General features: G+C 39.6%; 1 protein-coding gene and 1 long non-coding RNA gene across 2 annotated transcripts; both read left to right on the forward strand.

Moving 5' to 3' along the window:
* Positions 1 to 84: 84 nt before the first annotated feature.
* On the forward strand, positions 85 to 3,816 carry LOC108665172. Its single transcript, XM_018151900.2, has 6 exons — positions 85 to 190; positions 419 to 566; positions 1,293 to 1,401; positions 1,799 to 1,983; positions 3,126 to 3,219; positions 3,700 to 3,816. Exons 1-6 carry the CDS (start codon positions 130 to 132, stop codon positions 3,814 to 3,816), a joined length of 714 nt encoding a protein of 237 aa, XP_018007389.1. The 5' UTR covers positions 85 to 129.
* LOC125178349 lies at positions 1,933 to 3,729 on the forward strand. Its single transcript, XR_007156869.1, has 3 exons — positions 1,933 to 1,983; positions 3,126 to 3,219; positions 3,700 to 3,729. It is a non-coding gene; the product is annotated as an uncharacterized LOC125178349 (long non-coding RNA).
* Positions 3,817 to 26,770: the final 22,954 nt, after the last annotated feature.

Genomic DNA, 26,770 nt, shown 5'->3' on the forward strand with positions numbered 1-26,770 from the left:
ATTATCACCTGCTCTGAAGGCGATATAAGAAGTCGTCTATATATTAAAGTTGAGTGAATTTCTCATAACAGTTGTACGAGTGCCTCAAAAAAATAATTTTCCTCGTGTCTCTTTTTCGCCTTGTTTGAAATGAGGGCTGTGCTATTGTGGTGCTGCTTAGTTTTTTTCACCGTGGCTACTCCGATTGAAAGTAAAACCATCTGATTGTTTCTTTCTAATATACAGTATATGTTCATCGCCTCATCGATAATATTATTATATCTTTCATAAGTGACGTTAAAAAATGTACATGCAAGAGTGCTAGTCTTCTCTCGTATACTATCTCAAAATTTCAAACTATTGATGGTCAAGTTTTGAGCCATCGATTTAATACGGATCGACTTCTGGAGATGCCGATTTCCATTTTTCTTTTTTCCAGAATTCACCGGAGCAGATGATTCCCGCTACTTCATAGGTTACGCCGGCCTCAACTATACTGGCGCCCACTACCAGTTCATCGACTACATGCCCGACCTGAGTGAAGTACAGATGGACAACACCATCGAAAGCAGCTGTGCTACTGGAGTGTGAGTAAAATGCACTCGGTTCCAACATCGACTTCTGTCTGATTGTTGTAAAAACAAGAGTGACACATTGTTTGCTTGCCTATACCTGTAAAAGCTCGTTGGTAAAATTACTTGGTAGCGTAAACAGATATCACTAAGTTTATCATTTGATATTCCCTAAATTACAATGTGATTAATGGGAGAAAAGGAGGTATAATTTATTTTTACTAGCACTTCGGCAGTGACGCTCAGAACGTGCAGGTCAGGCAATTTCCAAGTTTCCAAGTGGGATCAAATTTTATTTCTGGTTTGCCAACAAACATTTATCTTTCGATTCATATCCTAATGAAGCCTTGAAGCCTAATAAGTTGAATGAAATTTTGCGTTTGCACATTCATTAATGCTGAACCGATGATAGTGTCCAATGCTGGATGGACCTTATCATCATCGCAGTATAATTATTTTCCTGGCGCTTCTTTGTTCAATAAAATATAAAATAAAATAAATATAAAATAAAATAAATATATATAAAATAAAATAATTTGTTTTCTAGCTTAAACCCAATAACACAATCGAGGGATATTTACAAGTTTCTCAATTAACAATGGGCTTACAATCTGATAAGAAGCCGGAAAAATATAATGGAAAACTTCTCTGGAGCATACATCAAACTTCAAGCGTCCATATTTGGTCAAGCGATGCATAAATTTGTCCGATTTTTTTGAATTTTTTTCTACTAATTCCCAGCTGGAACCTCTACAACGCCGTGAACTACGACCTGAATAGCAATGAAAGTCGATGCATATTCATTGGAATAAACTGGTGTGGGAATTGGATCACGCAATGCCAAAACATGGTGAGAATGAAGTGCGTGATACTAGATAGAAAGTGCCAACTTCGAACTTAGTTCATATTCCGATCCGTTTTTGATCACGTAAGAAGGTTCAGTGATCTACGAAGTTTAGTGCTTAATGAAAAATGTTTACGTTCAATTAACACGGAACGGAATTGAAATTATAATTGGAACCTGCTTGGCTTACGACAACAACATTGTTAGCTACGCAACTAAATAATATTTTGATAATTAATCTATTTTCCTTCTTAACACAGGTTTAACGATTTATTCTGTTGCAGCAGGATATGTCATAAAATATTTTATATAGAATTTGAACTAGTCAGAAAATATTTGTCGCAATTTTTTGAATAATTCAGGCATAGAGGCTAAGTCCGTTCCATCAAACTTTTACCCTCAGGTATCGTCGCTGAGATACACAGGAAGCCCGTACGGCCTCAACGATGACTACTACAACCTGTACGAGGGGACGAGCTTCCGGGGCAGGGAGTTCAGAGGCAACACAAACGCCGCTGACCTGGGGGACCTGGACATGGCTGTCTCATCGCTTGTCGTGACTGGACAGTCGGCGTGGACGTTCTACACGTGAGCATAAAACCGTACGAAGTTGAACTGTTTCGGAGATAATGTCAATAATTTACTACTAAACTCCCAGCAGTTAAAATTTTGCCTTTCGAAAACTTATACCGTCGAATAATAAAAAATATTACAAACATTGTGTTCTGCATGAACATACAGGGTCATCAATATTTAGCGTTACATTGTTTTTTTCAAAATCAATACACTCGCAAAACAGTCAAATGTGTCGTATGAAACCACGTCAACTGTTCTCCGGAAGGACCTAAAGTTGTCCCCATTCAAGCATATCAAAAAACACAAACTGTCTGCTCAAGTTGTTGACAAACGCCTCCAAAGATCCAAGATTCTTCTTTCCCGCATTCATGATGGCACGCTGGCAACCTCGTTTTCAGTGATGAGAAGATATTCAATGTTGAACACCACTTCAACTCCATGTTCCCCACTTCATTACCAAAGATGAATGGCCCCCATCGTCATCCGATCTGAATCCTCTGGATTTTGGGATCTGGTCATACCTTGAGAGCAAAGTCTCGACCGTTCACCATAGCAGTTTGGACGCCCTATATAAAGGTCAAACTGCTGAAGGAGTGGGCCAAAATTCCACAGAGTGTCATTCGTGACTCGTGTAAGGCTTGTAAGGCTTTCTCTAATTAAGCGTCTACAACTCGTTATTGATGCAGATGGTGGACATATTGAATGAAATTGTGGGAATTGTATCTCTGAACCTCTGCCTACATAAATACATTTCAAACATTCACAATTGTGTTTCATTTCATAGTTCTAACCACTCAAAGTTGTAACGCTAAATATTGATGACCCTGTATTGTTGCATGTCATGTTCTCGTGTCCAAGTTATAAAATTAAACTGTCCAGTGACGATTCTATTCAAAGGGTGCGAATAATGTGAATACATTTTAACAGATCGGATATTAAGAATGAATCTTGTGACGTGAAGATTCACAATGAAGTTCGGCTATTTTTTTAACTATATGTACTAAAGGCAAGCATATAAATAATGGTACAATACCGTTGGATCATATTTAACCTGATAAAACCTCATAATATTGATGCCTGTAGAAAACTTCGTTCTATCTTCCTGCCCGGTCCTTTTTACCGGCCTCCCCGCTAACAAAATTATGAACCAACAGCGACGTCAACTTCACGGGATCCAATGTGTGCGTGTACGCGGATGAGCACTACGCTAATGGGAGCATCCATCTTGACTTCGCACGTTTCTATACTGTAAGACAATGTCATCAATGTTTACAGTGCAAAATGTCATGTTCAAGCTATACCGGTGTAAAATACCATGCTTAAAGTTTTGCGGAGCAAAGCGCCATGCGCAGTGTTTTTTGATTCATTGTGAATACCTTGCCATTTTCATTTTGTTTTATCCAAGAAATTCCATGTTCGCTTATTTTGAAAACTTAGCATTCATCGTCTTGTATTCATATGGTAATATATTCGTAACTTTAGCAATGACGTTCACTATACCCATTTGTTTTAATTATGTTGATATAAACTTGTGCAGGCGTCTACTCACAAATTGTATTGTTTAAGGGAGAGTAAAGTGGCACAGCCCGTAAAATATCCTACCGTCCCCAAAATCTCCAAACGATTGACCATCTCCAGAAAACTCATTTGGCCAGATATGGTTTTATGACGAACTTGCTTGAATTTCACTGAACTTAGCACACAGCGATCATATAATACACCGTGCAGATGGACGAGCTCGGTATGGCGGACAACTCCATCAGGTCTGTGGCGCGGGGCTGCCTCAGCGACCGCGTGCTGGGCCATTCCGACGGTGAACGCCGCGGTCAAGACGCCACTAACTGAACAGATGCGGCTGATGTTCCATTGCGCGCTGAGAGGTTTTATTTATATGATGAAAAAATAATACAAACAAATAATAAGCTACGTGTTTTATACATAAATTTTCTTTTGTTTTCACACACACTCTAATGTAAATCAGAGAGTTTATACTTTGTGGCTCACAAGTAATGCAGATGCTGGCTGGTGTGATATGCGCTCAGTCCAGCCATCTTTCCCAGTTCGGTGAATTGCGTTCTCCTACATTTGTTCGCTCTCGATTATTTCTGACAGTTCTTTTTGATAACTCTTTAGTTAACATTTCATTTCACTGTTTTCAATGCTAATAGCGCGATGTGCAAATTATGATGATCAGGAACGTTATGATTCTTCGTGTATTTTGCACTCTCTTACCAACGAAGTTGCGTATTACTTTGCTAGCGTACTTGATATATGTTGGGCAGCAGGCATAGTCCTCCGACTGTCAACATTTAGCACGAAGCGGCTTTGTTGTGGTAAACCTAATAATTGGATTATGCTTTTATTCGCCTTGCCCTTGACGACAGGCTCTGTTAATAATCTCTTCCTATATGTTTCGTGGACAAATTATTGCGATTGTTACAGCCTAATGTTCTTAGTTTGTTCTGTTCTACTTTTATTATTGCCCACGAGTGTTTTTAGCGATTGAGCCTGACAACAAGCTGAAGAAACCTGGCTACACTGAGAGAAAAAGGCCCCCCGTTTTGAAACACTTGGGTGTTTCAAAACCTCCCGAGCTTGACGCTCTTATATTTGTGCGGCTAGCGTCGCGTGGTCAGTGCGCCGAATGCTGTATATTAGAGGTGACTGTGTGGAGCTGCCGCTCATGAATGCCATGAATCTACACTGCTTACGGTTGATTGGCCCAACTCAATTCGGTTAATTGTTTCAACTCACTGCTGTTCTTTTGTCAATAGTAATTTAAAGAGCGACGTCTATACCATTCAATCACACAAGAAGTTGATCATAAAATCAAAGATTCATTCTGGTAGTACCGCGCGCAAGCCAAAACAAACACTGCAACTCTATGTATAGTTGCTGTCTCCGTAGCTGAGTGGACTAAAGTGCCTGCTCGCGAGCTTTGGTTGCAGTCATGGCAGAGGTTCGAATCTCGGCGGTCGACTCATGGTTTCTTCAACCAGAGTTCGATAGAGGTGAGAGTAAAGAGTGTAGTTTCATGATGATTGTACATACCGATACAAATTGTGTAATAAATATGTGTATAAAAGAATGAATATGTGACTAATTTCGCTGTGAAGGAGAAAAGCACTGAAATCAGATAGAGACGGAGAAATATAGTTTTCATAATTTTGGTAGGGAAGTGGTCATGGATTAGACTGGGATCGACCGGAGGAGTAGAATATGTTAGAATAATTTCATCTGGCGCTGGAAACTGGACAAAGATATTGCAGAGATTCTGAAAAGAAGGTTTCATTCTCCGTAGATTTTTGAAACACCAAGGTGTTTCAAATTCGCAAATTCTGAAACACCTGAACGTTTATTGAAACACCTGGGTGTTATGGTTTGGGCACGATCTCTCAGAGAGGATTTGAAACACCCAAGTGTTTCAAAACAGGGGCCTTTTTCTCTCAGTGTATAGACAAATTTAGTCTATATAGCCCTACAATTCCGCTCAGTTTCTCAACGTGTAATTTGTAACCAGGCAGTCGAGCGTTTTTTTGCGGATTAATTTCATAATATCAAGGTAGAATATTTTTATTATTTGAATGGTTCAAAGACATACGTCTGTAATCACCCACGTATCACGTTATAGATAAACAGATTCGTCTCGAAGCAAAATGACTTTACATGGGGAAAGAACCTAAATAATAGAACTTAATGGACGCATATGAATTAGACAGAAGAGAAACTTCTCGATTTATTGTGAGAGACTCTAAAATCAGTAATAATGCAAATTTGAGCGAAGTGTTATATAAATAAAACATACGTTACAATTCATCAAAGCTCACTCATTTAAATTGACTAAATAAACCCAGAATGTCCACCGTGATAGGCACACATCTCATCATGAATGTTCAGTTGCAAAATATAGGGCTAATGCGCACTAGCGACTGGTGTACGCTTTACCAGTATAGCGCAAGCAAATGAATAAACTAGCGTCGTCCACGTTGACAATCAGAAAGAGTCAGTTTGTCGGGAGGATCATGATAGCTATTTTTTTCTGTACCAGGTGCATCATAAGCTGGCTGCAATTCAAGATGCAACTTTAAAAATAAACATTTGATCTCAGCTTGAATCATGAAAGCTCATTTGAACACAGTTTACACGTAGACTTATTCCATCAGAGGATGAGAATTTGATTCACATGTCTTAACGGTGTCTGTAAAGTTTGAATGATTGAAAATTGTATAAAATTTCAATGAATTCACTTGTCTAATGCTCGATAGTCATCACGAAATTGAGGGAATAGTAAAATCAAAGTCTAAAGATTGTAGTGAAAAAGCAGTGATGCAACTCACGAAGTCGAGCTGTCCTTGCTGATGAATTATTTCTTGGACTTCAGAACTGCACGGTTGAGGCAGTGGGCGTTATTTCCGGCCTTCATTTCCTCACCACGCAGGCAGTTTCAACAATGGACTATTACCATCTGGGAGGTGAACTTTGGAAAGCTTGTATAATGGCATTACAGTGGCTGAAATGCCTATACGACCACCTAGTTTTTTCTGAATATTTTTTCTTGCATAGAAAAATACTGGATTCGAATTATGCAAGGCTAAAATACGTTTGAAAACGGTTTCAACGCTAAACGAAAAAAATAATTTTTTCAAAATATATGAGAAGAAATGATGAAAATCACTGAAGATAATCCCTCACCGATAAGCATATTTTTTCAGCAAGTTTTGGATTGATAATATGCTTTTGTGTGAGCATTGGACATTTATCCCTTTATGTACTTGAATTTCTTCGAGTCATGGAATATCTGAGGGATACGTCATGCTGTCACATCAACTCTCGTGGCCAATTTTATAGAAGTAGATGTAGCGCCAGCTTTAGAAGCCTCTGACTACAGTCGCCTAAGATCCCCGTCGGTTAATTTTGGGGTTGGACGTGGGTGCATTTATGATCCGTAGCCGTCCGAATTAGCAAAAATTAAGTGATTGCACAACGGTTTTGTGCGTTTTTTTCGTTTGCAATGTCCAGTTGGCTTCTCCTGCATTTTGCAAAGGCCAAAATCTGCGCCTTCTTGGCCTCTGTGAGTTCTGTTCCCTTTGGCATCTTTTCTACTTCGAAAAAATATAAATGAGGACACTATACTACACCAGAAGTACCCTAATTAACGGCGAAAATTAGGATATTCTTTATGTTATTGTACTTTTTAACGTGAAAATATTACAAATATATACTAAAATGAAGTAAAGACGCCTTATAAGACGCCTTGGTCTTATAACCAGTTCCACAATTTTTTCTGAATTTCATCATTTCTACTTATAAATTTTGAGAAAACATTTTTTCCGTACAGCGTTGGAACCGTTTTTAAACGTAGTTTAGCCTTGTATTATTAGAATCCGGTATTTTTTGTGCAAGAAAAAATATTTGAAAAAAGTGGGTGGTCGTATAGCCATTAATATTTCCGCCACTGTAGTGGATTAACTTATAGACCAGTAAATGACTTATCTGGCTTTCTTGATTACAACGCTAATTGTGTAAATTATGACAATTAGCCTAACTGCCTTCTGCACGCACGACTCAGCTGAGTTCGACGATATACAGGGTGGAGCAATCAAACTTGCTTATTTGAAACATATATTATAACAAAAGTACAGACTATACAAATGAGTGTGCAATAACATAATAATTAAGAAACAGCATATTTTACAATTTGCCTATTTTAAAGATAACTTCACATCGTCAGGAAACGCTCAGATGTCATCTAAACTGTCCATTCCTCACCACGCAGGCAGTTTCAACAATGGGCTATTACCATCTGGGAGGTGAACTTTGGAAAGCTTGTATAATGGCATTACAGTGGCTGAAATGGCTATACGAACACCTAGTTTTTTCTGAATATTTTTTCTTGCATAGAAAAATACTGGATTCTAATTATGCAAGGCTAAACTACATTTGAAAACGGTTTCAGCGCTTTACAAAAAAATAATTTTTGTAAAATATATGAGAAGAAATGATGAAATTTCGAAGAACCTAGTTGGAAATGGTTATAAGACCATGATATGTTTTTTTTCCGTTTGCAGATCCCGTACACTCGTTTTAATACGCAATCTTACCTCCTTTCGCCTTAATTAGCTCAATGCATCATCTTCTATGCTATATTTACCAAATCATTCATAGTCTTTTGAGGAATTTTATCCCAGGAACAAACGATAGCCGTGCTTGGCTCACTCACAGATTGGAACTGGCGCTCATTTTGGTACACATCCCTCGCCATGATGCTCCATAGGTTTTCAGTGGGGTGTAGTTCAAGACTAAGCGCTGGCCACGGCAACAGGGTAATATTCTGCTCTTGGAACCACTTGTTTGGTGACTTTGAAGTGTGAATTGCAGCATTGTCTTGCTGGAAAACATATGATCCCTCATGTTTCTCATCGCCAAAAGTGAGAAGATGGTGAAATAGCGTGTGTTTGTATGCCTCGGAATCTAGTCTCACTTGTAAAATAGCTGGAGATGATTTTACCTTTCGGTTGAACGCCCCCCAAGGCCCAAACCATGACCGAACCAAGACCAGATTGCCGCTTGAAAAAGAATTCAGGCTCACGGTCCAGACGGTGCCAATTGCATTGCCATCCATCTGGACCATCAAGATTGAACTTTTTTCCATCACTGAAGATAATCCCTCACCGATAAGCATATTTTCTCAGCAAGTTTTAGAAGGTTGATAATATGCTTTTGTGTGAGCATAGGGGCATTTTTCCGCTTAATGTACTTGAATTTCTTCGAGTCATTGAATATAAGACGGATGCGTCGTGCTGTCACATCAACTCTCGTGGCCAATTTTATAGAAGTAGATGTAGCGCCAGCTTTAGAAGCCTCTGACAACAGTCGCCTAAGATCCCAGTTGGTTAATTTTGGAGTTGGACTAGGGTGCATTCATGATCCGCAGCCGTCCGAATTAGCAAAAATTAAATGATAGCACAACGGAGCAAAAATGATTGCTTCTACTGCATTTTGAAAAGGCCGAAATCTACGCCTTCCCGGCCTCTGTGAGTTCTGTTCCCTTTGGCATCTTTCTACTTCGAAAAAATATAAATGAGGACACTGAACTACGAAAGAAGTACACCAGAAGTACCCTAAATGGAGAAAATTAGGATATTCTGTATGTTGTTGTACTTTTTAACCGGGAAATATTAAAAAATATATACTAGAATGAAGTAAAGCCCGCCTTGGCCTTATAACCATTTCCACCTAGTTTTTTTTCTGAATTTCGTCATTTCTTCTCATATACTTTGAGAAAATTATTTTTTCGTACAGCGTTGGAACCGTTTTTAAACGTATTTTAGCCTTGTATAACTAGATGCCGATATTTATGTGCAAGAAAAAAAAATTAGAAAAAAACTGGGTGGTCGTATAGCCATTTCCGACACCGTAGTGGGTTAACTTATAGACCACTAATTAAATGACTTATCAGGCTTCCTTGATTACACCGCTCATTGTGTAAATTACGACAATTAGCCTTACTGCCTTCTGCGCGCATGACTCAGCTGAGTTTGACGAAAAACAGGGTGGAGCAATCGAACTTGCTTATTTGAACCATATATTATAACAAAAGAATAGAATATATACAAATGAATTTGTAATAACATAATAATTAAGAAACAGTAAATTTTACAATTTGCCTGTTTTAAAGATAACTTCACATCGTCAAGTAACGCTCAGATGTCATCTAAACTGTCCACTCATTTTTTTCGAAGAACAAGGGACCGATATTATTCCAACTCGGGATATTGCACACCAAACAGTCACACGTACGTTGCGCGTGTAGAGGTAGGTGACGTTTTCGTGGGTTTTCAGCGCTGCAATACCGCAGGTTATGCTTGTTTACAGCCCTAGAAAGATGGAAGTTGGCATCATCGCCGAAGAACACAAGCGTGTCATTAGGCAACTCGATATGCATCAAGCGCTAAATCAAGTTCCACGTTTGTCCATTTCATGACTACTGCAAAAAATAAAATTTAAAAATTAATGCAGCTCATCATATAAACAATTCTTCACAGAAAGCGCTTCTTATTAAGCCCCTCCTTAAAGTTCTCGTAGTAAATCACACTCCAGGAAGGTTAAATAAAATTCAAAAAAGCAAGTTCCTCTGCTCCACTCTGTATTTTAGTACATATATACCTATTCGTTGTAATACTTAGTCACTGGAATGTTGTCCGCAAAGATGTTGTTTTATTGGAATAAGATCTTGATGAGACTCTGAAATTCAGTTAAGCTTGTTTTCATCGCTACATGTCCCCAGATGCATTCATAAATTTTCTTTGCTTATAAATCTGTGATTAGTTTGTGGTTCACGAGCACAAATAGAATTATCTTTTTACATGACAGGTTTCGATTCCAGCGCAGCAAGGAGAACAATAACGAATTTACAGCTGGTGAGATGAAATTAACACGATTTCACGTGAGGTGCACATTCTTGGATTATTTCTTTTTTGCAAAATTGTTGATGCCTGTTTGTATTCGCATGAAATTAATCACGTAACGAATTTCCCTGAATCTTCCAATAATTATGACTCGATATAATGGATAACTTAATACTTATGGACATTTTGTTGGCCGAAAAAAGGCTCTTATATCAATCTTTTCTACTATTGGTCGTAGGAGGTAGAAAACACATTATAAACGAACATATCAAACTATTCTCTGAATCATATTTGATAAGAAAGAAGTCAAGTGAATTTGAAGATTTGTTAATATTATTACCATCAACATTTTTAATGGTGATGCCGATTAAGTACTTTTTTGAAAATTTTACGCTCCAAAAAGAAAACAACATTTGGTTTAAAACTAATTTCTAAGTACTTTGTACGAGTAGGAGAAGTAAAACAAAGAACATACATATAATTTCGGGGAATCAATGCACAAAGTTCTCACGATTTGCCATATTTCGTTGAGCTCATACTGGTCTAAGGACGAATCTTTTTGTATTAGATTTAATTTGAACGTTCCATTAGAGACGCATGAATCTTTTCACCGCAAACGAATAAAAATATGAATAAAACGTATTCCATCTTACCCAGTTAAAATTTTGAGCCGAGACCGGCGCCGGGTTTAGCCGGGCTGGTCGCGCTTTGGCAGGATGGAGCCGTGAAACTATAACCGGCCATCTATCCCTAAAACTGCGCTGCGCCATGGCTGATATAGAGACAAAATTCTAGCAGCTCCGCAGGGCCGGAACTCGGCGCCGTTGCAGCGCTGGTACTTGGATTGCCCGGCAGGGAGCTGAACAGAGCAGCTAAGAAGGCCGTGCATGGGGGGGCATTGAGAGAGGGAGGAGGGGTAGGGGTTGGAAACAGCTAGTGGCGGGAGAATGAACTTCATCCTTCATCTAGTTCATTCGCATAGTACGTTATTTTGGGTCAATTTCTGGTGCCAGTTATGATATTTATTTCACGTCAGTATTATAATACTTTGAATTACGTAAGAATTTTATATGCTCTTCCAGTTTTAACACGCAAACAGAAACATTTACGGTCATTCACGCGTTGCCAAAGCGAGATATCAATCAGTTTATCATGAGAAAGTTTTCTAACTTGGATTTACAGAAAACGCGTTAATAACAGTAAATGTTAGAGCAAAGAAAATACCAAGGAAATTCACCATTTTTTCAATGAAAATGTGTAAGCCAGCACCATCATCAGTTTATAAATTGATCGAATTTCCCTGCTTTTCGGTGCTGGTCTCCGAAACGTTTTCATCGAAGATATGGTGAATTTATTTGGCGCTTTCTTTGCATTAAAACTCTTAGAGAACTTGCTATTTCAGCAGACTAATGATTTGAGTGCGTTGTTAATTTTCCTATCAAACTATCGAATGACATGAAGCTAATGCAATAGGATAATTTACTTAACAAATTTAGCTCTAATATTCACTTTTATCTAACTGACGGGATCATACGAATGGCTACTTTGTTCATTTCTTGAAATTAGTGCATTATGAATAATATCTATCAAGTTCAACGAAGGATAATTGAACGTAATGCCGTAAACGTAATGTGGCATCCGTATTATAGTTAAGTAGTTCATAGAGCCTAGGCTGGTAAGGTGTTCGCGTGGCCAAGGTGGTACAGGCGTGGGCCACGACGCGGAGGATCTGCGTTCGATTCTCGGAGCTGCCGTCGACGTTTTCAGATAGTTCATAGCGGTGAGTAGTTTGATGTGTATATTTCCTCGATAATTGAATGTGTTAGTTTCTAAATACCGTTGTTAATGTCAATACGATATGAATGTCAAAAACCAATGCCAATACAGTGATCTCAGAGAGAGAAGGAAAAAATTTTTAAATCGTTGACAAACGGTAACGCGTAACTGCGCATACACTGCCAGAGCCGCCCCAGAGCAGGTGTTGGGCTGGTTTGAGCAGGCGGTGCTCAGTAAGGGCTGCGTGACGGCAGGACAGAGCACACCTAGGCAGGTACTCAGAGGTGAATTAGCGCTGCTACGCGGCTGGCGATATCGTCTCTAATGAATGCGGACATTTCTGCTCTATCGCGGCTCTGTCGCGTCCCTACGTCGGCTCTGCAGCCGGCGACGGCCTGCTCTATTCCCTGCCCTAAATTTTAACTGGGTAATTACACAGCGATAATTTCACACGGCAGAGGATTTTTCCAACGATCGCTGTCATCAAACGCACAACTGTTGACCAGAAAAATGATTATAGGATATACAACGTTGAGCTTACCCTGACACAGCAATATCCAATGAACGAGGTCTCAAAGCTCTCATGCATATATGCGCGGTGTCGAGATAACCTTGCAATGCTCCCATGTTTGCTTTACTTCTAATAAGTTTATTTCCAAGCGACTTTGCTAACATACATTTTGTCATACCTACATACAGTTACTCTCTCCCCAGTTTATATTGACATTTTATTTACCAAAATCAGTGACTATGAGCTTTTGTCCTCCCAGGCTTATTTCAATCTTATATATAGCGCTCGCAAAGCAGATGAGTTTGGAGTTTGAGAGCTTTATTTCCCTCGATCTTACTTTTAACAGATGCGCACCATGCACTGCGCCCCCGACCTTTTAATTACGCGCTCGTCCTGTAATTTATCGTTTAGGGTTTTGATTCACCTTTGACGTAACCTCGTTAAGACACGCGCTTTTCTTAATGTAAAAACTTCAACTCTCTCTGCAACACGATTTGTCTTGTGCCTTCGTTCCCACTACACCTTCTTATACTCATGACTCGATTTTCAAGTCGAACTTCAGAGTATTTATTGAAAAATTTTGCGTCTAGACACAGTTATTATTGCTGACTTGACGTCTTAATTTATGTCACTGAGAAGCTGAACCTTAGTTCATTGTGCTTTAATTATTCTCACCCGATATTTCGCCGGACTTTCCTTTTATCAGGACTCCTTTCATTGAAGAGCTCTGACCCACTTTTTACTCGCTGTTTCGAAGTTCTATTTTCAATTTTCGGTTAAGCTTCAGTGAAACTATTTTGTGATGCTATTTCTCAGAGGAACTGAATTAATAAATTGAATTATGTGAGAGCTGAATCTCAAACGTAGTGAGCACCACATTTGTTGCTTTAGCCATTTTAATAATTAATGGTCCGAACATTGAAGTTTTGAATATTAAATTGTATATTAACTTGTGAACCTTGTTCACAAGTTCACAATATGGACAACTTTTTCCACTATTTCTTCGGATGTGAAGGAAAAATGTTTTTTCCGCGAACATTATTACCCACGATTCAGAATTTTCTTATTATACTCTTTGTATTCAGCGAGCTGCAGAAACAGGCATTGATAGTAAATCACGTATAAACTCAATCGGCACCCCATTCCTCTAACTGCAGAGGAAGGGGGGGGCGATTTTTCTTAATCACGTTGTCAGACTCGGCCAGGGCCTATACTTTCAAAAAAAGTTAAGAGATCGTAAGTTCATCAGCCAATCATTGACGGCCATTCTAGCAAATTCCACCAATCATTGACAAGAGAATAGAGCGTAAGTATTTACGTTCACTTAGCTAATTTTGAAAGTATAGGCCCAGAGCTGCCCCAGATACGGGGACGACCCTAATACGAACCGCTCAACGGCCGCCAGAGTAAGTACCAGGTTCTGGTAGATGTCTGACTTAGGGTTGGAATGTAGACCAAAAAGCGGACATACATAGAGAAGCTGATTTACTATTCTCCCTGAGTCCTAGGCGTTCCCTAATTCAGAGCCGTTCTAAGCTCTAAATTTTGTTAGGGTTATGTCGCAAGTGGCGCAGAAGTGGCTATATAGGCGCCCAATGTGGCGCATGGCTGCCACGTGGCTCCTATAGGTCAATGTTGAAAAATTCATAATTAAGTTGATATACAATTATAAATCTTCTATTAATAGCAACATTCTAGAGCAACCCGCCCATGATGAGCACTCGGAGAAGTAAGTGGGTTGGAGAGAGAAAGATTAAATGCTTTTCTAAACCGTATGACCAATAAATTGGTATATTTTGCTAAAAACGTCAATTTTATACAAATCCTTAGGTTTGTATCCACATCCACAACAAAGTGGGTCATCTCAAGCCACTCATTTATTGCAGCTTCTTATTGCCACTCAAGCTCCGGCAGAAGCAGCCTCCTGCACCTGAGGACCTATCTCTCCCTGAACCTGCAGGAGAGGACTACCCACCTCCTTCTATCGTAGGGGAAGGGGATGTGAGGAAAGCCAACGCTTCCTTCAGGCCGGGTTCGGCGGGTGGCCCGGACGGGCTCCACCCGGGTCATCTGGTGGCCCTAATTTCGGGGAAGGCGGGTGAGGCGGGCGCGAGGCTTCTGGCCTCCCTTACCGGGTTCGTCAACCTGGTGATTGGAGGGCGGGTTCCTGAGTTTGTAAGACCGGTGTTCTATGGAGCCACTCTGTGCGCCCTACGGAAAAAAGACGGAGGTATTCGCCCCGTAGCGGTTGGGAACACCTTGCGTCGCTTGGCTACCAAGGTTGGAGCATGGCCATTGTCTCCGTTAATAGGGGAAGCACTTCGGCCGGTCCAATTGGGGTTCTCCACCAGGGGTGGGTGCGAGGCTGCTGCTCATGCAGCCCGTGCGTACCTCGGGCGTGCCTCGGGCCGGAGAGTGTTTTTCAAGGTTGACATGGCGAACGCATGAACCATTCGAGAGAGGAAGAGCTCGAGACTGAGGAGATGTTTCGGGGGGTGTTGCCAACACTAAAAGTTGTTCCCGCCCATTAGTCACTTTTACTGGGTGCCCCACTCCACGAGGAGGGCGTCTCCGCCGTTATCCGGGAGAAGCAAGAGGGCTTGGAGAGGATGGTGGAGCGTTTAAAATTAATTGATAGTCATCAAGCATTTACGCTTTTTAAGAATTGTTTCGCTCTACCTAAACTCCAGTACGTCCTACGTGCGTCTCCTGCATATACGCGGGTAGGTTATTTGGAGCGGTTCGACGATGTGTTGGTTTCTGCCCTCTCGACCATCACCAATGTCAGCTTCGAGCGCGAATCTCTTGAACAAGCTGTGTTGCCGGTCCGGCTGGAAGGCCTGGGTATCCGTATGTCAAACGACATCGCGCTCCCTGCGTTCATATCGTCACTCCACTCCGTCCGTGGCCTAGTTGATGCTGTTTTACATAATGTACGACTGGCCGAGGACGACAGTTTGCACGCTCCTCGCTCGCGTCACAGCTCAGTGACCCTCGGAGTCGGTGTAGGCCACCATCAGAGGCGTTAAGGTCGGGGCCCTGATCATTGACATGAAACCATTCCCTGTTTTTAATTAATAAAATCAATTCCTTTTTTTTTGTTGGAATGGTGAGTGTGGGAGGCCTTTTTTTAAAAATCCCTATAAATATTACTTTCAAAACATAATTCACGGCAATTTCAAAAGCTTCAACTACAGTAATCGAAAACAGTTTTATTTAGCAGCAAAAAAACTTTTATCTGGGCTAAAACAGTTATTCACCAATAACTTAGCAACGCAAAATCTTAGCAAAACGTAAATCCGTACACTTCAGCCCAGTGAAACTGTCGACCAGCTGTAGAGAACCGGACCAATATCTGTCACACTTAGCGAGAAACCCGCTATGGGCCCGTGACCCACAGTGGTCCGTATGCCCCATGTTACCCTAATGGGCTGGATTACGCAACATAAACGATATAAACAATAATATTTAAACAATTATGCCAATATATTTTATTATATGAAGTACTTAGCTAAGCACGTTGTGTGCTCAAACATTGTCGTGAATTTCACTCCATCGTTCGAGATGAAAATTTTTTCACGAAATTTAACAAATTTTGAATACAGGTCAGAGTAATCTCACATTTTTTCCTATCAAGAATGTATATACCAACAAAAAGTGGTATTCATCAATTATGGTCATCATTATGCCTGTTATTCGATTCTAACTGAAAGTAACAAGTCTGTTCTAAATCGGAATAAACATTTTTATAAACTGGAATTGCAACATTTTGATGAATTTTAATAATGGGAGAAAATTAAATTGATGTCTACACGGAAAATCCTGCTGCGATCTTTTTACAGACATCAAATAATGTAAGGGATATAAAACAATGAATTTTTGGAATATCAGTTAAAAACGAATTGACGAAAGAAAATTTCAGGGCATAAAGAGTCAAGTATTAAAATTACGCAGCTTCAATCAATGAAACAAGGGATGGAAATCGCAGGTTACACAATACAGGAATATAAGTAGTTGAAAACAATAGCCAAATCGCGTGCCTAGAACTATACACGTGCCCAATGTTTAATTTTATTTTGACGAATATGAACCAGTACGTACCTGCAAGAATTAAAAGGCTTTATCTTCACGCGTTGAGTTGTTTCTTACCTATTAAAAATTGATATATAGATTGAATTTTGCATTAAAACTGCAAAACTATAAGGAGCAAATACGTAGAACCGTTTCTCACAATAAAATTAAGATCAATTTTGCACGTTCATTGATTTATATAAACGATTATGAAACTTTTAAATCTCGAGTAGGTCGAGTAAAGCTGAACAAAGTTTCGTACATTAAATTCAAATCGATTGATTGAAATTACTGTCAATGTTGACAATTTCAATTAAATAATAGGTTTCGTATGGACGAAGTAATCGAAAACCTAGGACAATGTCAGGCATGTGTCACAGGCAACATTTTACATTCACGATCTAAAGGTTTATATGAGTGGTCACCACATAATAACTTTTATTATCTTTGTCACGCAATTTCAGTAATGAGTCTAAATATTTTGGCAATTAAGCTCTATATATGGTGTTATAATAATAGCGGTTTTATCGTTTAATAGGCTGTAGGCCTGTCGCCGATTCTCAACATCGCAAAACATTCACAGCATTTTGCAGTCTCGAACTCGCAAGTCACTGCTACAAGTCTGCTGTGCTTAACCGCCCGGCCTCCTTGCCGATTCTGACCAGAAACTGGCGCACAGAGCTAGGAGCGAACCCGCGCATCTCTGCGCCAATCAAGGTACTCTGCTGAACTGTAACCGCTGGGCGTGTTACCGGATTTGAATCACATATATAGGAATTGAATCAGATCAATGTATGAAATAACTTTCACCACAAATAAAGAAGCTTTCGATCACGGTTTTAGTTACAGCGTTGATTTAGAAGACGTTGCATATCACGTGCCTCGATTTTCATCAACGATTATGAAACTTTTATGTCTCGAGTAGGCCGAGTAAACCTGAAAACAGTTTCGTACATCAAATTACAATCGATTGATTAAAAATAATGTCAATGTTGACAATTTCAAGCAATAATTGATTTCGTAGGGACTAAACTAGTCATCTTTAAGTTTTAACACATTGAGTGCGGACATAACGACACTTAACGTGCAAAAGCATCCTCTATGCGTTCCAAAACATAGGACAATGTCAGGCATGTGGCACAGACAACATTTGGACATGAAAATCCAAACGTTCTCCCCACATTACAACTTTTAGTATCTGTGTCACGCAGTTTTAGTAATAAGTCTAAATATTTTGGCAATTAAGCTTTAAATATGGTGTTACCAGATTTGAATCACATATATAGGAATTGAATCACTTAATTGTATGAAATAGCTTTTACCACAAATGAAGAAGCTTTCGATCAAGGTTTTAGTTACAGAGCTGATTTATAAGACGTTGCACGTCTTATCTTAGCTTAGCCATCTCTGCTGCCAGCTCCTTTAGCTGGGGGCCATCATCCGAAGTTTTCTTATGTCCCTCTTTGAACATGTCATAGCTGACATTAAGCCGTGTAAGGTCCTCTCCTTCGTAAATTTTACTCGCGCACCTGTATTTTTTACGCAAAGATGGCCGGCACTCATCAATGAGAAGGTGAATGCGGAGATAGGCAATCGCTCTCTTTAATTGATCTTCTTTCCTGAGCTCTGTTAGCTTCTCCATAGGACTATTGAAAATATAATTTAGCAGAATGCCTCCAATGCAGACAATGAAGACCAGGAACAGGAGGTTCACGAGGATTTGGTTTACGACAGGGTGCGTCTCGTTGGCGAAGGTATCGTCGTAGGCAAAATCGCCGAGCATAAGCGTGGTGGTATTGACGAAAGAGTAGGGCATGGAGCTGAAAGACGCATTGTCCATCAACAGACAATGGAAAGACCAAGCGAAGGCAATTAAGAACAGGATTATTGGAATGAGGCCTTCCATGAAGTGGAGGATTAATTTTCGATCGTCTGGGAGGAATCCGGTGAAGCGAGGAAACTTGCTCAGCGTCAGCACAACATGAATACACGTCAGCAACACAGCCAGCACTTCTAGGTGCCAAACCAGGGCCTGGAAAGTTAAAACTTGCATAAAGACATTACTTAAGTTATGCAAAACCTTCATAACTGATATGAATTGAGTTTACAAAATCTTACAGGCGCAATGTAGGTAAAATTAAGAGAAGAAAATGTTCTCGAACCTGCCGGCAACCAAGAATGAAGTCGCACAAACTGAACCCCAGCAGCAGGAGCCCCAGCGACACAAAACGCAGCATTCGGCTTAAACGATGAAGATCCCACGTCGAGTGCGATATCTGCGGTAATTAGTATACTCAGAAGATGGGAGAAACTATAATGGGACAGTTTTCCCATAAAATATATGAAATTACGTTTCTTGTGTTTCTCATCTCATTTTGTAGGGAGAACTTTCACAAATCGAGAGCTAAATACCGCATAAAAAGTAGCTGTCAGACTTTTTAGTGATGCCATTCCGAACTTTAGGAAATCCGCATTTTATAAACATTGTTCATATAAGTTTCTTCAATTACATCTGCATTTATAGATCACTATTCTCATTAATTGAACTATTTTAAAGCTTATTTTCTAGCTACAAGAGAAGACGCGTCGATTGCAGCCAATTTTTTCAATGTGCAGGCATTAGTTTTTGCATGCAGCTATTTTGAACTCTTGTGAAATGACCATTTTATGACAATATTTAAAATTTTATATTTAAAACGGAATTTGTAGATTATTATTCGTGTTAATTATGATCACTGTTTGGTCACATTTTAGAGCTGCAAACAATGCGCCTTCAAACAACAAATCTCTTGGATGTACGATCTCGTGCAATCTCGTACAAGCAATACTTTTTGCGTAAGGCCGTTTTGAACTTTTATAAAAGGATAATTGTATATGTATATAAATATATCGGAAAAATCACATTTATATCCTATTATTTGCGTTAAAGTGGACAAGAATAAGTCTAAAGACTCGTGTTGGTGTCTTCAATACGAGCAATAGGCAATTGGAAAGCATTAGCTACAGTATCAAGTAATTTTTTTAGCATTATCTTCTTTTTATAATAAATTTTACTCATTTGGCTCTCCTGAACAATTAAAATTTCCAAAATACGCCGTCTTAAAAACTTATCTTTTCCCATGATTCTCAAGCCACAGCATTGAGGGACACATCATTCAATTCGTAAAGACCATACCTAGCAACCCTAGAAGCTTTTTCTGATTTTTGCATGGTTTGGATTATATATTGAAAAAATAAGAGCGGGGGAGGGGAGAAAATGGAAAAAGTCTTATAAAAAATAATAAAATAAAAATGGAAGAACGTGCTTCAAGAGTCGATGCATATGCAGTATTCAAATCGAATGAAATGTTTCCCGATGGGGTGGCAGGTAAATTAAACGAGGAAATAGATTTGTAAAGGACCCAAATTTTTGCCGTTTTATTCATGTCACGTTTTTTTTCACATTTTCTCAAAAAATTCAAATGAGCAAAATGTTTTTTTAGTGGTTTCATTTGTATACACAAAGTTTCAGAACGATCGGTCATTTAGTTTAGGAGATAATTTTCACGGTAGACGATCCCCTTAATATTCATCTTAAAAATTTATATTCAGCGATTATATTAAGGAGTAGGGACAAGCCGACTTAGTTTAAAGAATCAATCCACATTGTTTTTACATAATCGAATTTAGAGAAGATGCAAATAATCATTTATTCAAACAAATTAATTAAACTTTTAAGATTATTTCAATTTTCGAAAACTATGTACTCAGGTTGGGCGATTGTCATCTATTGAACGCCTAGAAGACGCTGTTAACTGCAGGTGATGACATATTGTAAACTACTATTATCTCCACGCGGCCACAATGAAAGGTATGCCTGCACACGTACAAATATTGTCTTTGCTTTCATTATTTTCTAACAAGTTATTTCAACGTATTCTGTCCTTTATTCTGAACATATATAGGAGTTAGTTTTGTTGTTAAGTCTCTCCAGTGCTTTTAAATGTTATGTGTGATGGAGCATCTATTATCATTATCCAAGATTACTGTAATAAAACGTATTAAGATTTTTGAGAAGATTCGAATGAAGAGTGCTCACTTTTATCAGAAATTTCCACTCAAGGAACGCGTGGACTATGAGCAGCAGCAGAGTGAGGCTTTCAAGAACGATGACGCCCGGTGAATGTCGCTGCAGCTGATGTACGGCGCACACGGAGCGGTTCCATGCAGCAGACAACACCTCCATGTCGTCTGAGGCGTTCCAGCCTGCCGGTATTTTCACTTTTAATGGACCGGGCAAAATAAAACTGTGAAATATGAGTGGATAAGCGGTTAATGATCTGACACTTAACGATAAGCTATCACCATTCATTAAGATTTTTTACGGTTAAAAGCAGTAATCCAACAACTGTGCTTAATTGCATAGCCATTACTCCTGCAGTGGTATTGTTACCGGTATGGCTGCCGGCATTGTTACTGTCATAGCTATTGCCTATAACAACCTAATTACTACCGCAGAAATATCACTGCTGGTATGTTTTCATCCATTGAAATTACCGTCTTATGTGTAATGCTGCAAACAAATTGTCTCTCACGCTAAAATGCCCTTAGAACTCAAAAATTTACTGAGAAACACTTCATAGTTCCTCGACAATTGATTTGGAACTCAAGCTTCCCCCCAGTCTTGTTGCTGACTCACCATTCCCCCAGGAACTGCAGCTGGCGTCAGTGTCAGCAATGAGCATCACGGCGCTGACGGCGGCCCGCATGTCTCTGTCAGATGAACGCGTGTCAGCGAACGCTTGTGACACCTGAGAGCGCGTAGCTCCGCTGAAGGCTGCCTGCAGACGCTGGGAATTCCTGCAACGTCCAGGCAAGTTAGCATCGCTATAATAACTATTATATACAATAAGAATGAATAATTGTCAGAAGGAACCCTTAATGAAAGAAGGTTCATCTGCATTAGCGATATAGCAATAATCGAAGTCAATAAAGAAAACACATTAGATTTCATTTCAAGCTACTAAAACCAAAGAGCTAATAAATGCGTTCTCTTAGTTGGCAATCGCAATATATGCTTTCTTCCATTCCTTCCACTGCCATGAGGGATGATAAGTGAGTCCACCAAAGAAACTAACTGTGGTTTAGCCACCGCGCTGGCCCAATAATTCACTCACCAGGTCATGGATAGGAGGAGCGCCACCACGACAGCAGTTATGATGTCGATAAACAGGTAGCCGTACAGGAACCATCGACTGTATTGATATTTATTCAATAGCCATGACCTGGAAAACAATACAGCCAGAGAAGTATAATTTACCATGTAACCATGTACAACATGAACTGAGAACTTAATATTTAAATATTATATCAAGCAACATAAACATTGCTCAGAGAACCCCGATTGCTCAATATAGAGCCTCTGAAAATTCCAGAATTTGAGTCATCACACAAGATCAAAAAGTGAAATTATACCGCCCTTCAATGCAGTCTTGTTGCTCATACAACTTTACGGATAAGCCACGTTCTGAGTACTCTAGCTAACTCTGTTGTTACCCACGTGAGCGACATGCCCGCCGATATGAGGTTTCAACTTGCCAAATTATACGCTGGAAGGTCAAACTCACATATGGTTATATTTCGGCATTTATTCCAGTGCAGTTAAAGCTGTTACTGTCATAATCTCCTGCGTACAAGATTTTGTGGTTTGCAAATCTGTAAGTGGTATCAGTCTAGCTACTCGAACGTAATAAAATTTACGTCGAACGATTCAACACCTAATTTGTTGAAGGAGATCAAACAAGGTTGCTTTGAAGGGCAAGATTGACTACAAACACTTCAAATTTCAAGCAAGGAAGCAATCAGTGAATGATCACTTGGGACATAATTAGTACTTCTTGATTGTACTGTTTTTTATTGAAGTTTGAGATGGTATCATGGCCGTTAAAAAACTCACAGGGTTAGTTTGTGACGCAAAACTCGGCTGTGATCCTCGTCGCGCGATCCGACTGCTTTCTGAAGAGGATGATCTGAGTACCAGGTTTTCGCATTTTTGTTATTTGGAGCCGCAATAGCCACTCCCTCTCCGTTCGTATCTGCAAGGTTTATTATTTTTAAGCATTTTTAGCATCGGTTACTGTGGAAACGTTGACCAAACCGTTTGAACAGCAGACGGAACGTGTCTCAATTGGTTCCTTAATGATTAAGGCTCATCTCATCTTCTTATACTCATAATACTCATTACATTATGCAGAAGAGTTTCTGGCTGTTCTAGGTGTTTAATTGCCAATACGTAATTGATATTGTAGTGCTGTAACTGAGGACGTCTGTGCAATATTGCTCTTTGCTCATCTTTCTTCTACTTTGAACCTCCGCTCTTATACTGAGCTAATTTTGTTCACCAATATTCACGATTCAATTTGAAGACACCCGACCTTCTAATTCATCGAGAAATCTATCCTGGATACATTCACACTTATAAGTTATATTTTGTTTTCCGGCCATGATTGGCTGAGAAGGACCGCAAATAGAGTTAGTCCATTACGGAATTGTTTTTGGACCAAATCTTACAGAACGGAAACGAAATTTTTACCACCTGTCAAAACAAGGATCAGCATAGAATAAATGTGATGTTTAATCGCTTCTGTATGGTGTAAAATCTTAGTATAAAATTTGGAAAGTTATTTCACACTGCTACAAATATCCATATTATTTTTTAACTTGGTTACTCTTAACCTTAGGACTTATTCAGAACTTATTCAGAGGCCGTTGTAACGGAGTTCTTACGTTGAACTTGGTATTTTTTACTTCAAACAACCTGGCAAATTATTTATATACAATTAGAGTAAGTAAAAACCATTTTGCTCAACAAGAAGATATTATATAGATACTGTAACTCAAACTTGCATGATAATCTTCCGAAACTCAAAATTTCATGTAAATATAGACCTTCCTGTGCCCTGTAATGAATAAACTCGAAGGGGGAGTAGTTGTGTAGTTCTTGTTTGCCTGCTGTTAAAGGGGCGATGTTGTTGCTGTTGTCCTTTCTGAGCTGACTCGAGTTGCTCTCAACAGAATACTGATGCATTTGTTCATGTGGTTGTTTGTCCAGAGGACTGATGTGTAGGGAGATGTGTTTGTCCATTGCTTGGCAGGCCAGTTCAGGGTATTTTTCGACGAGCAATGTAAAAGAATTGCAATAAACTTCGCTTCCGGTCGAGACATGCTGATATTTGCTGCAGATTCGGGCGTCGAATGCCACTTTGCACCAGGAACTTTCGATCACTGCCTTGAGAACTTCGTATCTGAAAGCCAAATTCTTGGCAATCTCCTTATTCTTGGCCATCTCCTTGGCCTTCTTCTTATCCATCTTCCTTGTCTCTTGCGTTCCCTTTTCCTTGGCCTCCTTTCCGGCCTTTTGCTTGCCCTTCTTTTCGGCCTTTTGCTTGTCATTATTTTCGGTCTTATGCTTTTCCTTCTTTTCGGGCTTTTGATTGACCTTTTCGGCCTGGTGCTTGTCCTTTTCGGCCTCTTGCTTGTTCTTCTCATCGGCAATTTGCTTGTCCTTTTTTTCAGACTTATGCTTGTCCTTCTTTTCGGTCTCTTGCTTGGCTTCCTTTTCGGGCTTTTGCTTGGCCTTTCGCTTATCTGTCGGTTCGGTCATCTTCTTGGCCTCTTGTTTTATCCTTTGCTTGGCTTCCTGCCTTAGGAAGATATTAAAATTTGAAAAATCTAACGAAATATTTGTAAGAATTCGCGGAAAACATTTATTCCACTACAGTCGAGAGAATCTGAAGACATGATATGATATATTTTTTTAACTTAATTTAAGAGAAAACGCTTCCGCTTCATATCTGACATTATTTTCCGAGCCTAATTGTGTATCGGATTAGTCTAGGCCTAGCCTGAGGATAGCATGGCCCTTGCATACAAGGCTATTGATTCTATTTAATTTCACAAATAAAGAAAATAATTTTGATTGCTGAATTCGGCATATAATTTCTTGTTGCCAATAATTTCAATTTACAAAATTAAGGAGAAAAAATATTCAAATTATCGTTGATTTTCGAGTGCTCAATTAAGTAATTTTTTTCCGGAACCGAAGTTCACAAATTAATATAACAAGATATAATTTATTCTTACCAGTTTTTTTCATCCAGGCACATTTTAAAATATTCGTGTAATTTGACGGAGAACTCTTCGTTTTTATCGTTGAGTTCCATCCGGTTGAGCAGAATACGGAAAACCTTGTCATGTCCACCGTCGAAGGCTTTGTCTATAAGATAGTGGCCCCTATCATCCTTGCCAGTCAGAATTTCTTGAAAGTTCTCTTCCTCCTGCGACCAAAGAAATACTTAGTAGTAAAATTATGAATTAATGTTTTTACAATTACCATCTAGTCTTTTACAGAACGAACTGATACAATAATTAAAATTCGATTGGTGAAACAGCGGATGAAATTTTACTCAGTAAAGGAATTTAAGTCATAATTGTCATCCATTGGTAATATGGGAAGAAATTTATGAGTCTTTCATCTTATCATCGTACGAGTACCCACCAAGAGGATATTTACGCATCTCTCGTGACCGTTCCTGGAGGCCAAATGCAGGGGATGGATTTTCATTTCATTAATTTTTTTGAAGTCATCGGTCTTGAGAGAACGTAACAACATTTTCAAACATTTATCGTGGCCTTTAAGTGCTGCAGCGTGTATAGGGCTTCTTTCTGGTTTATCGGACTGCAAAATAACGGGTTTTGTTTGCAGAAGACAATGGAGAGCGTCTTGACGTCCAAACTTTGACGCTAAATACAACGGAGTTTCGCCCTGCTTGTTGGCCGAGCGGACGAGGTCATGGGCACTACGCAACAACTTTTTCAAAACAGCTAGTCTGTCAGCTTCTTGGTCGGTGCAGTTTTTTCCTGACTGTTTTATCATGAGGTGCAAAGGTGTATCCTCGTTGTTGTTTTTCAAAGTTTTGTTAATTTTTGTTTTCTCCAATAAAGCTAGAGCAGATGAATAACTCTGATTGACGACAGTGAGATGGAGTAAGTTGTCTCCGTTCTTGTTGCAGTATGAGATCAAACTTTCGTAAAATTTTCCATTATTTGCCATAATTTGGACGTTCTTCAACGACTTCGTTGCTGCTAACTCAACTATTTTCAAAATCACGTCAGGAGTCAATGCCTCGTCAGGAGTTTTCTCAAGCATGTATGCGAAACATTCTTTTCTGCTCCGAATGTAATGTAGAGGCAGCCATCCACTTTTGTCTTTGATTGAACAATCTGCCTTCAGCGTTTCAACCAATACGGCGGCCACCCATTCGAAGCCTGTGCTCGCTGCGTAGTGCAGAGCAGTTTTGCCATCATTACATTGGAGGTTCACGTCAGTGTCTTTCAGTTGGATGCAAATATCGCGGAATCCTTCACGAGCTGCGAACATTAACGCCGTGCGACCAGAACTCGTACGCGTGTTAACGTAACGTAGTGCAGAGCAGTTTTACCGTCATTACATTGGAGGTTCACGTCAGTGTCTTTCAGTTGATTGCAAATATTGCGAAATCCTTCACGAGCTGCGAACATCAACGCCGTGTGGCCAGAAATCGTCGGCATGTTAACGTACCGTTTTCCGCTTTTGTTCGCTAGTTTTGGTATCGTTCATGCGCCTCACGGCGTCCAGGAGAAGTCCCACGCACTTTTCTGACCCATGCTTAGAGGCAAAGTGGAGTGGAGAGAATGAATCGTCTGTTAACGCTAGTGGATTGCCTCCGTTCTGCAATAAAATCTCCAAGACATCATGGCTTCTATTCTTCGCTGCATAATGTACGGCAGTTAAGGACTCTTTGCTCTTCCGATTTATGAGTTTCGAAGTCGGAAATGACTTACCAAGGAGGCATTTCTTCAACAGCTTTGTTCGTTCATATTTGATCATGTCATGTAAGGGAGTTTCCACGGTCCCATCTCCTTGAGTAAGCCATGCAAGTGACCTATCGATTATTAATTTAGCACATTCATCATATTCTTTCTCCATGGCCAATTGAAGAATCGTTCTGCCACT

Source organism: Hyalella azteca, unplaced genomic scaffold, assembly GCF_000764305.2.
Source record: "Hyalella azteca isolate HAZT.00-mixed unplaced genomic scaffold, Hazt_2.0.2 contig9044, whole genome shotgun sequence".
Classification (NCBI taxonomy): Eukaryota; Metazoa; Arthropoda; class Malacostraca; order Amphipoda; family Hyalellidae; genus Hyalella; species Hyalella azteca.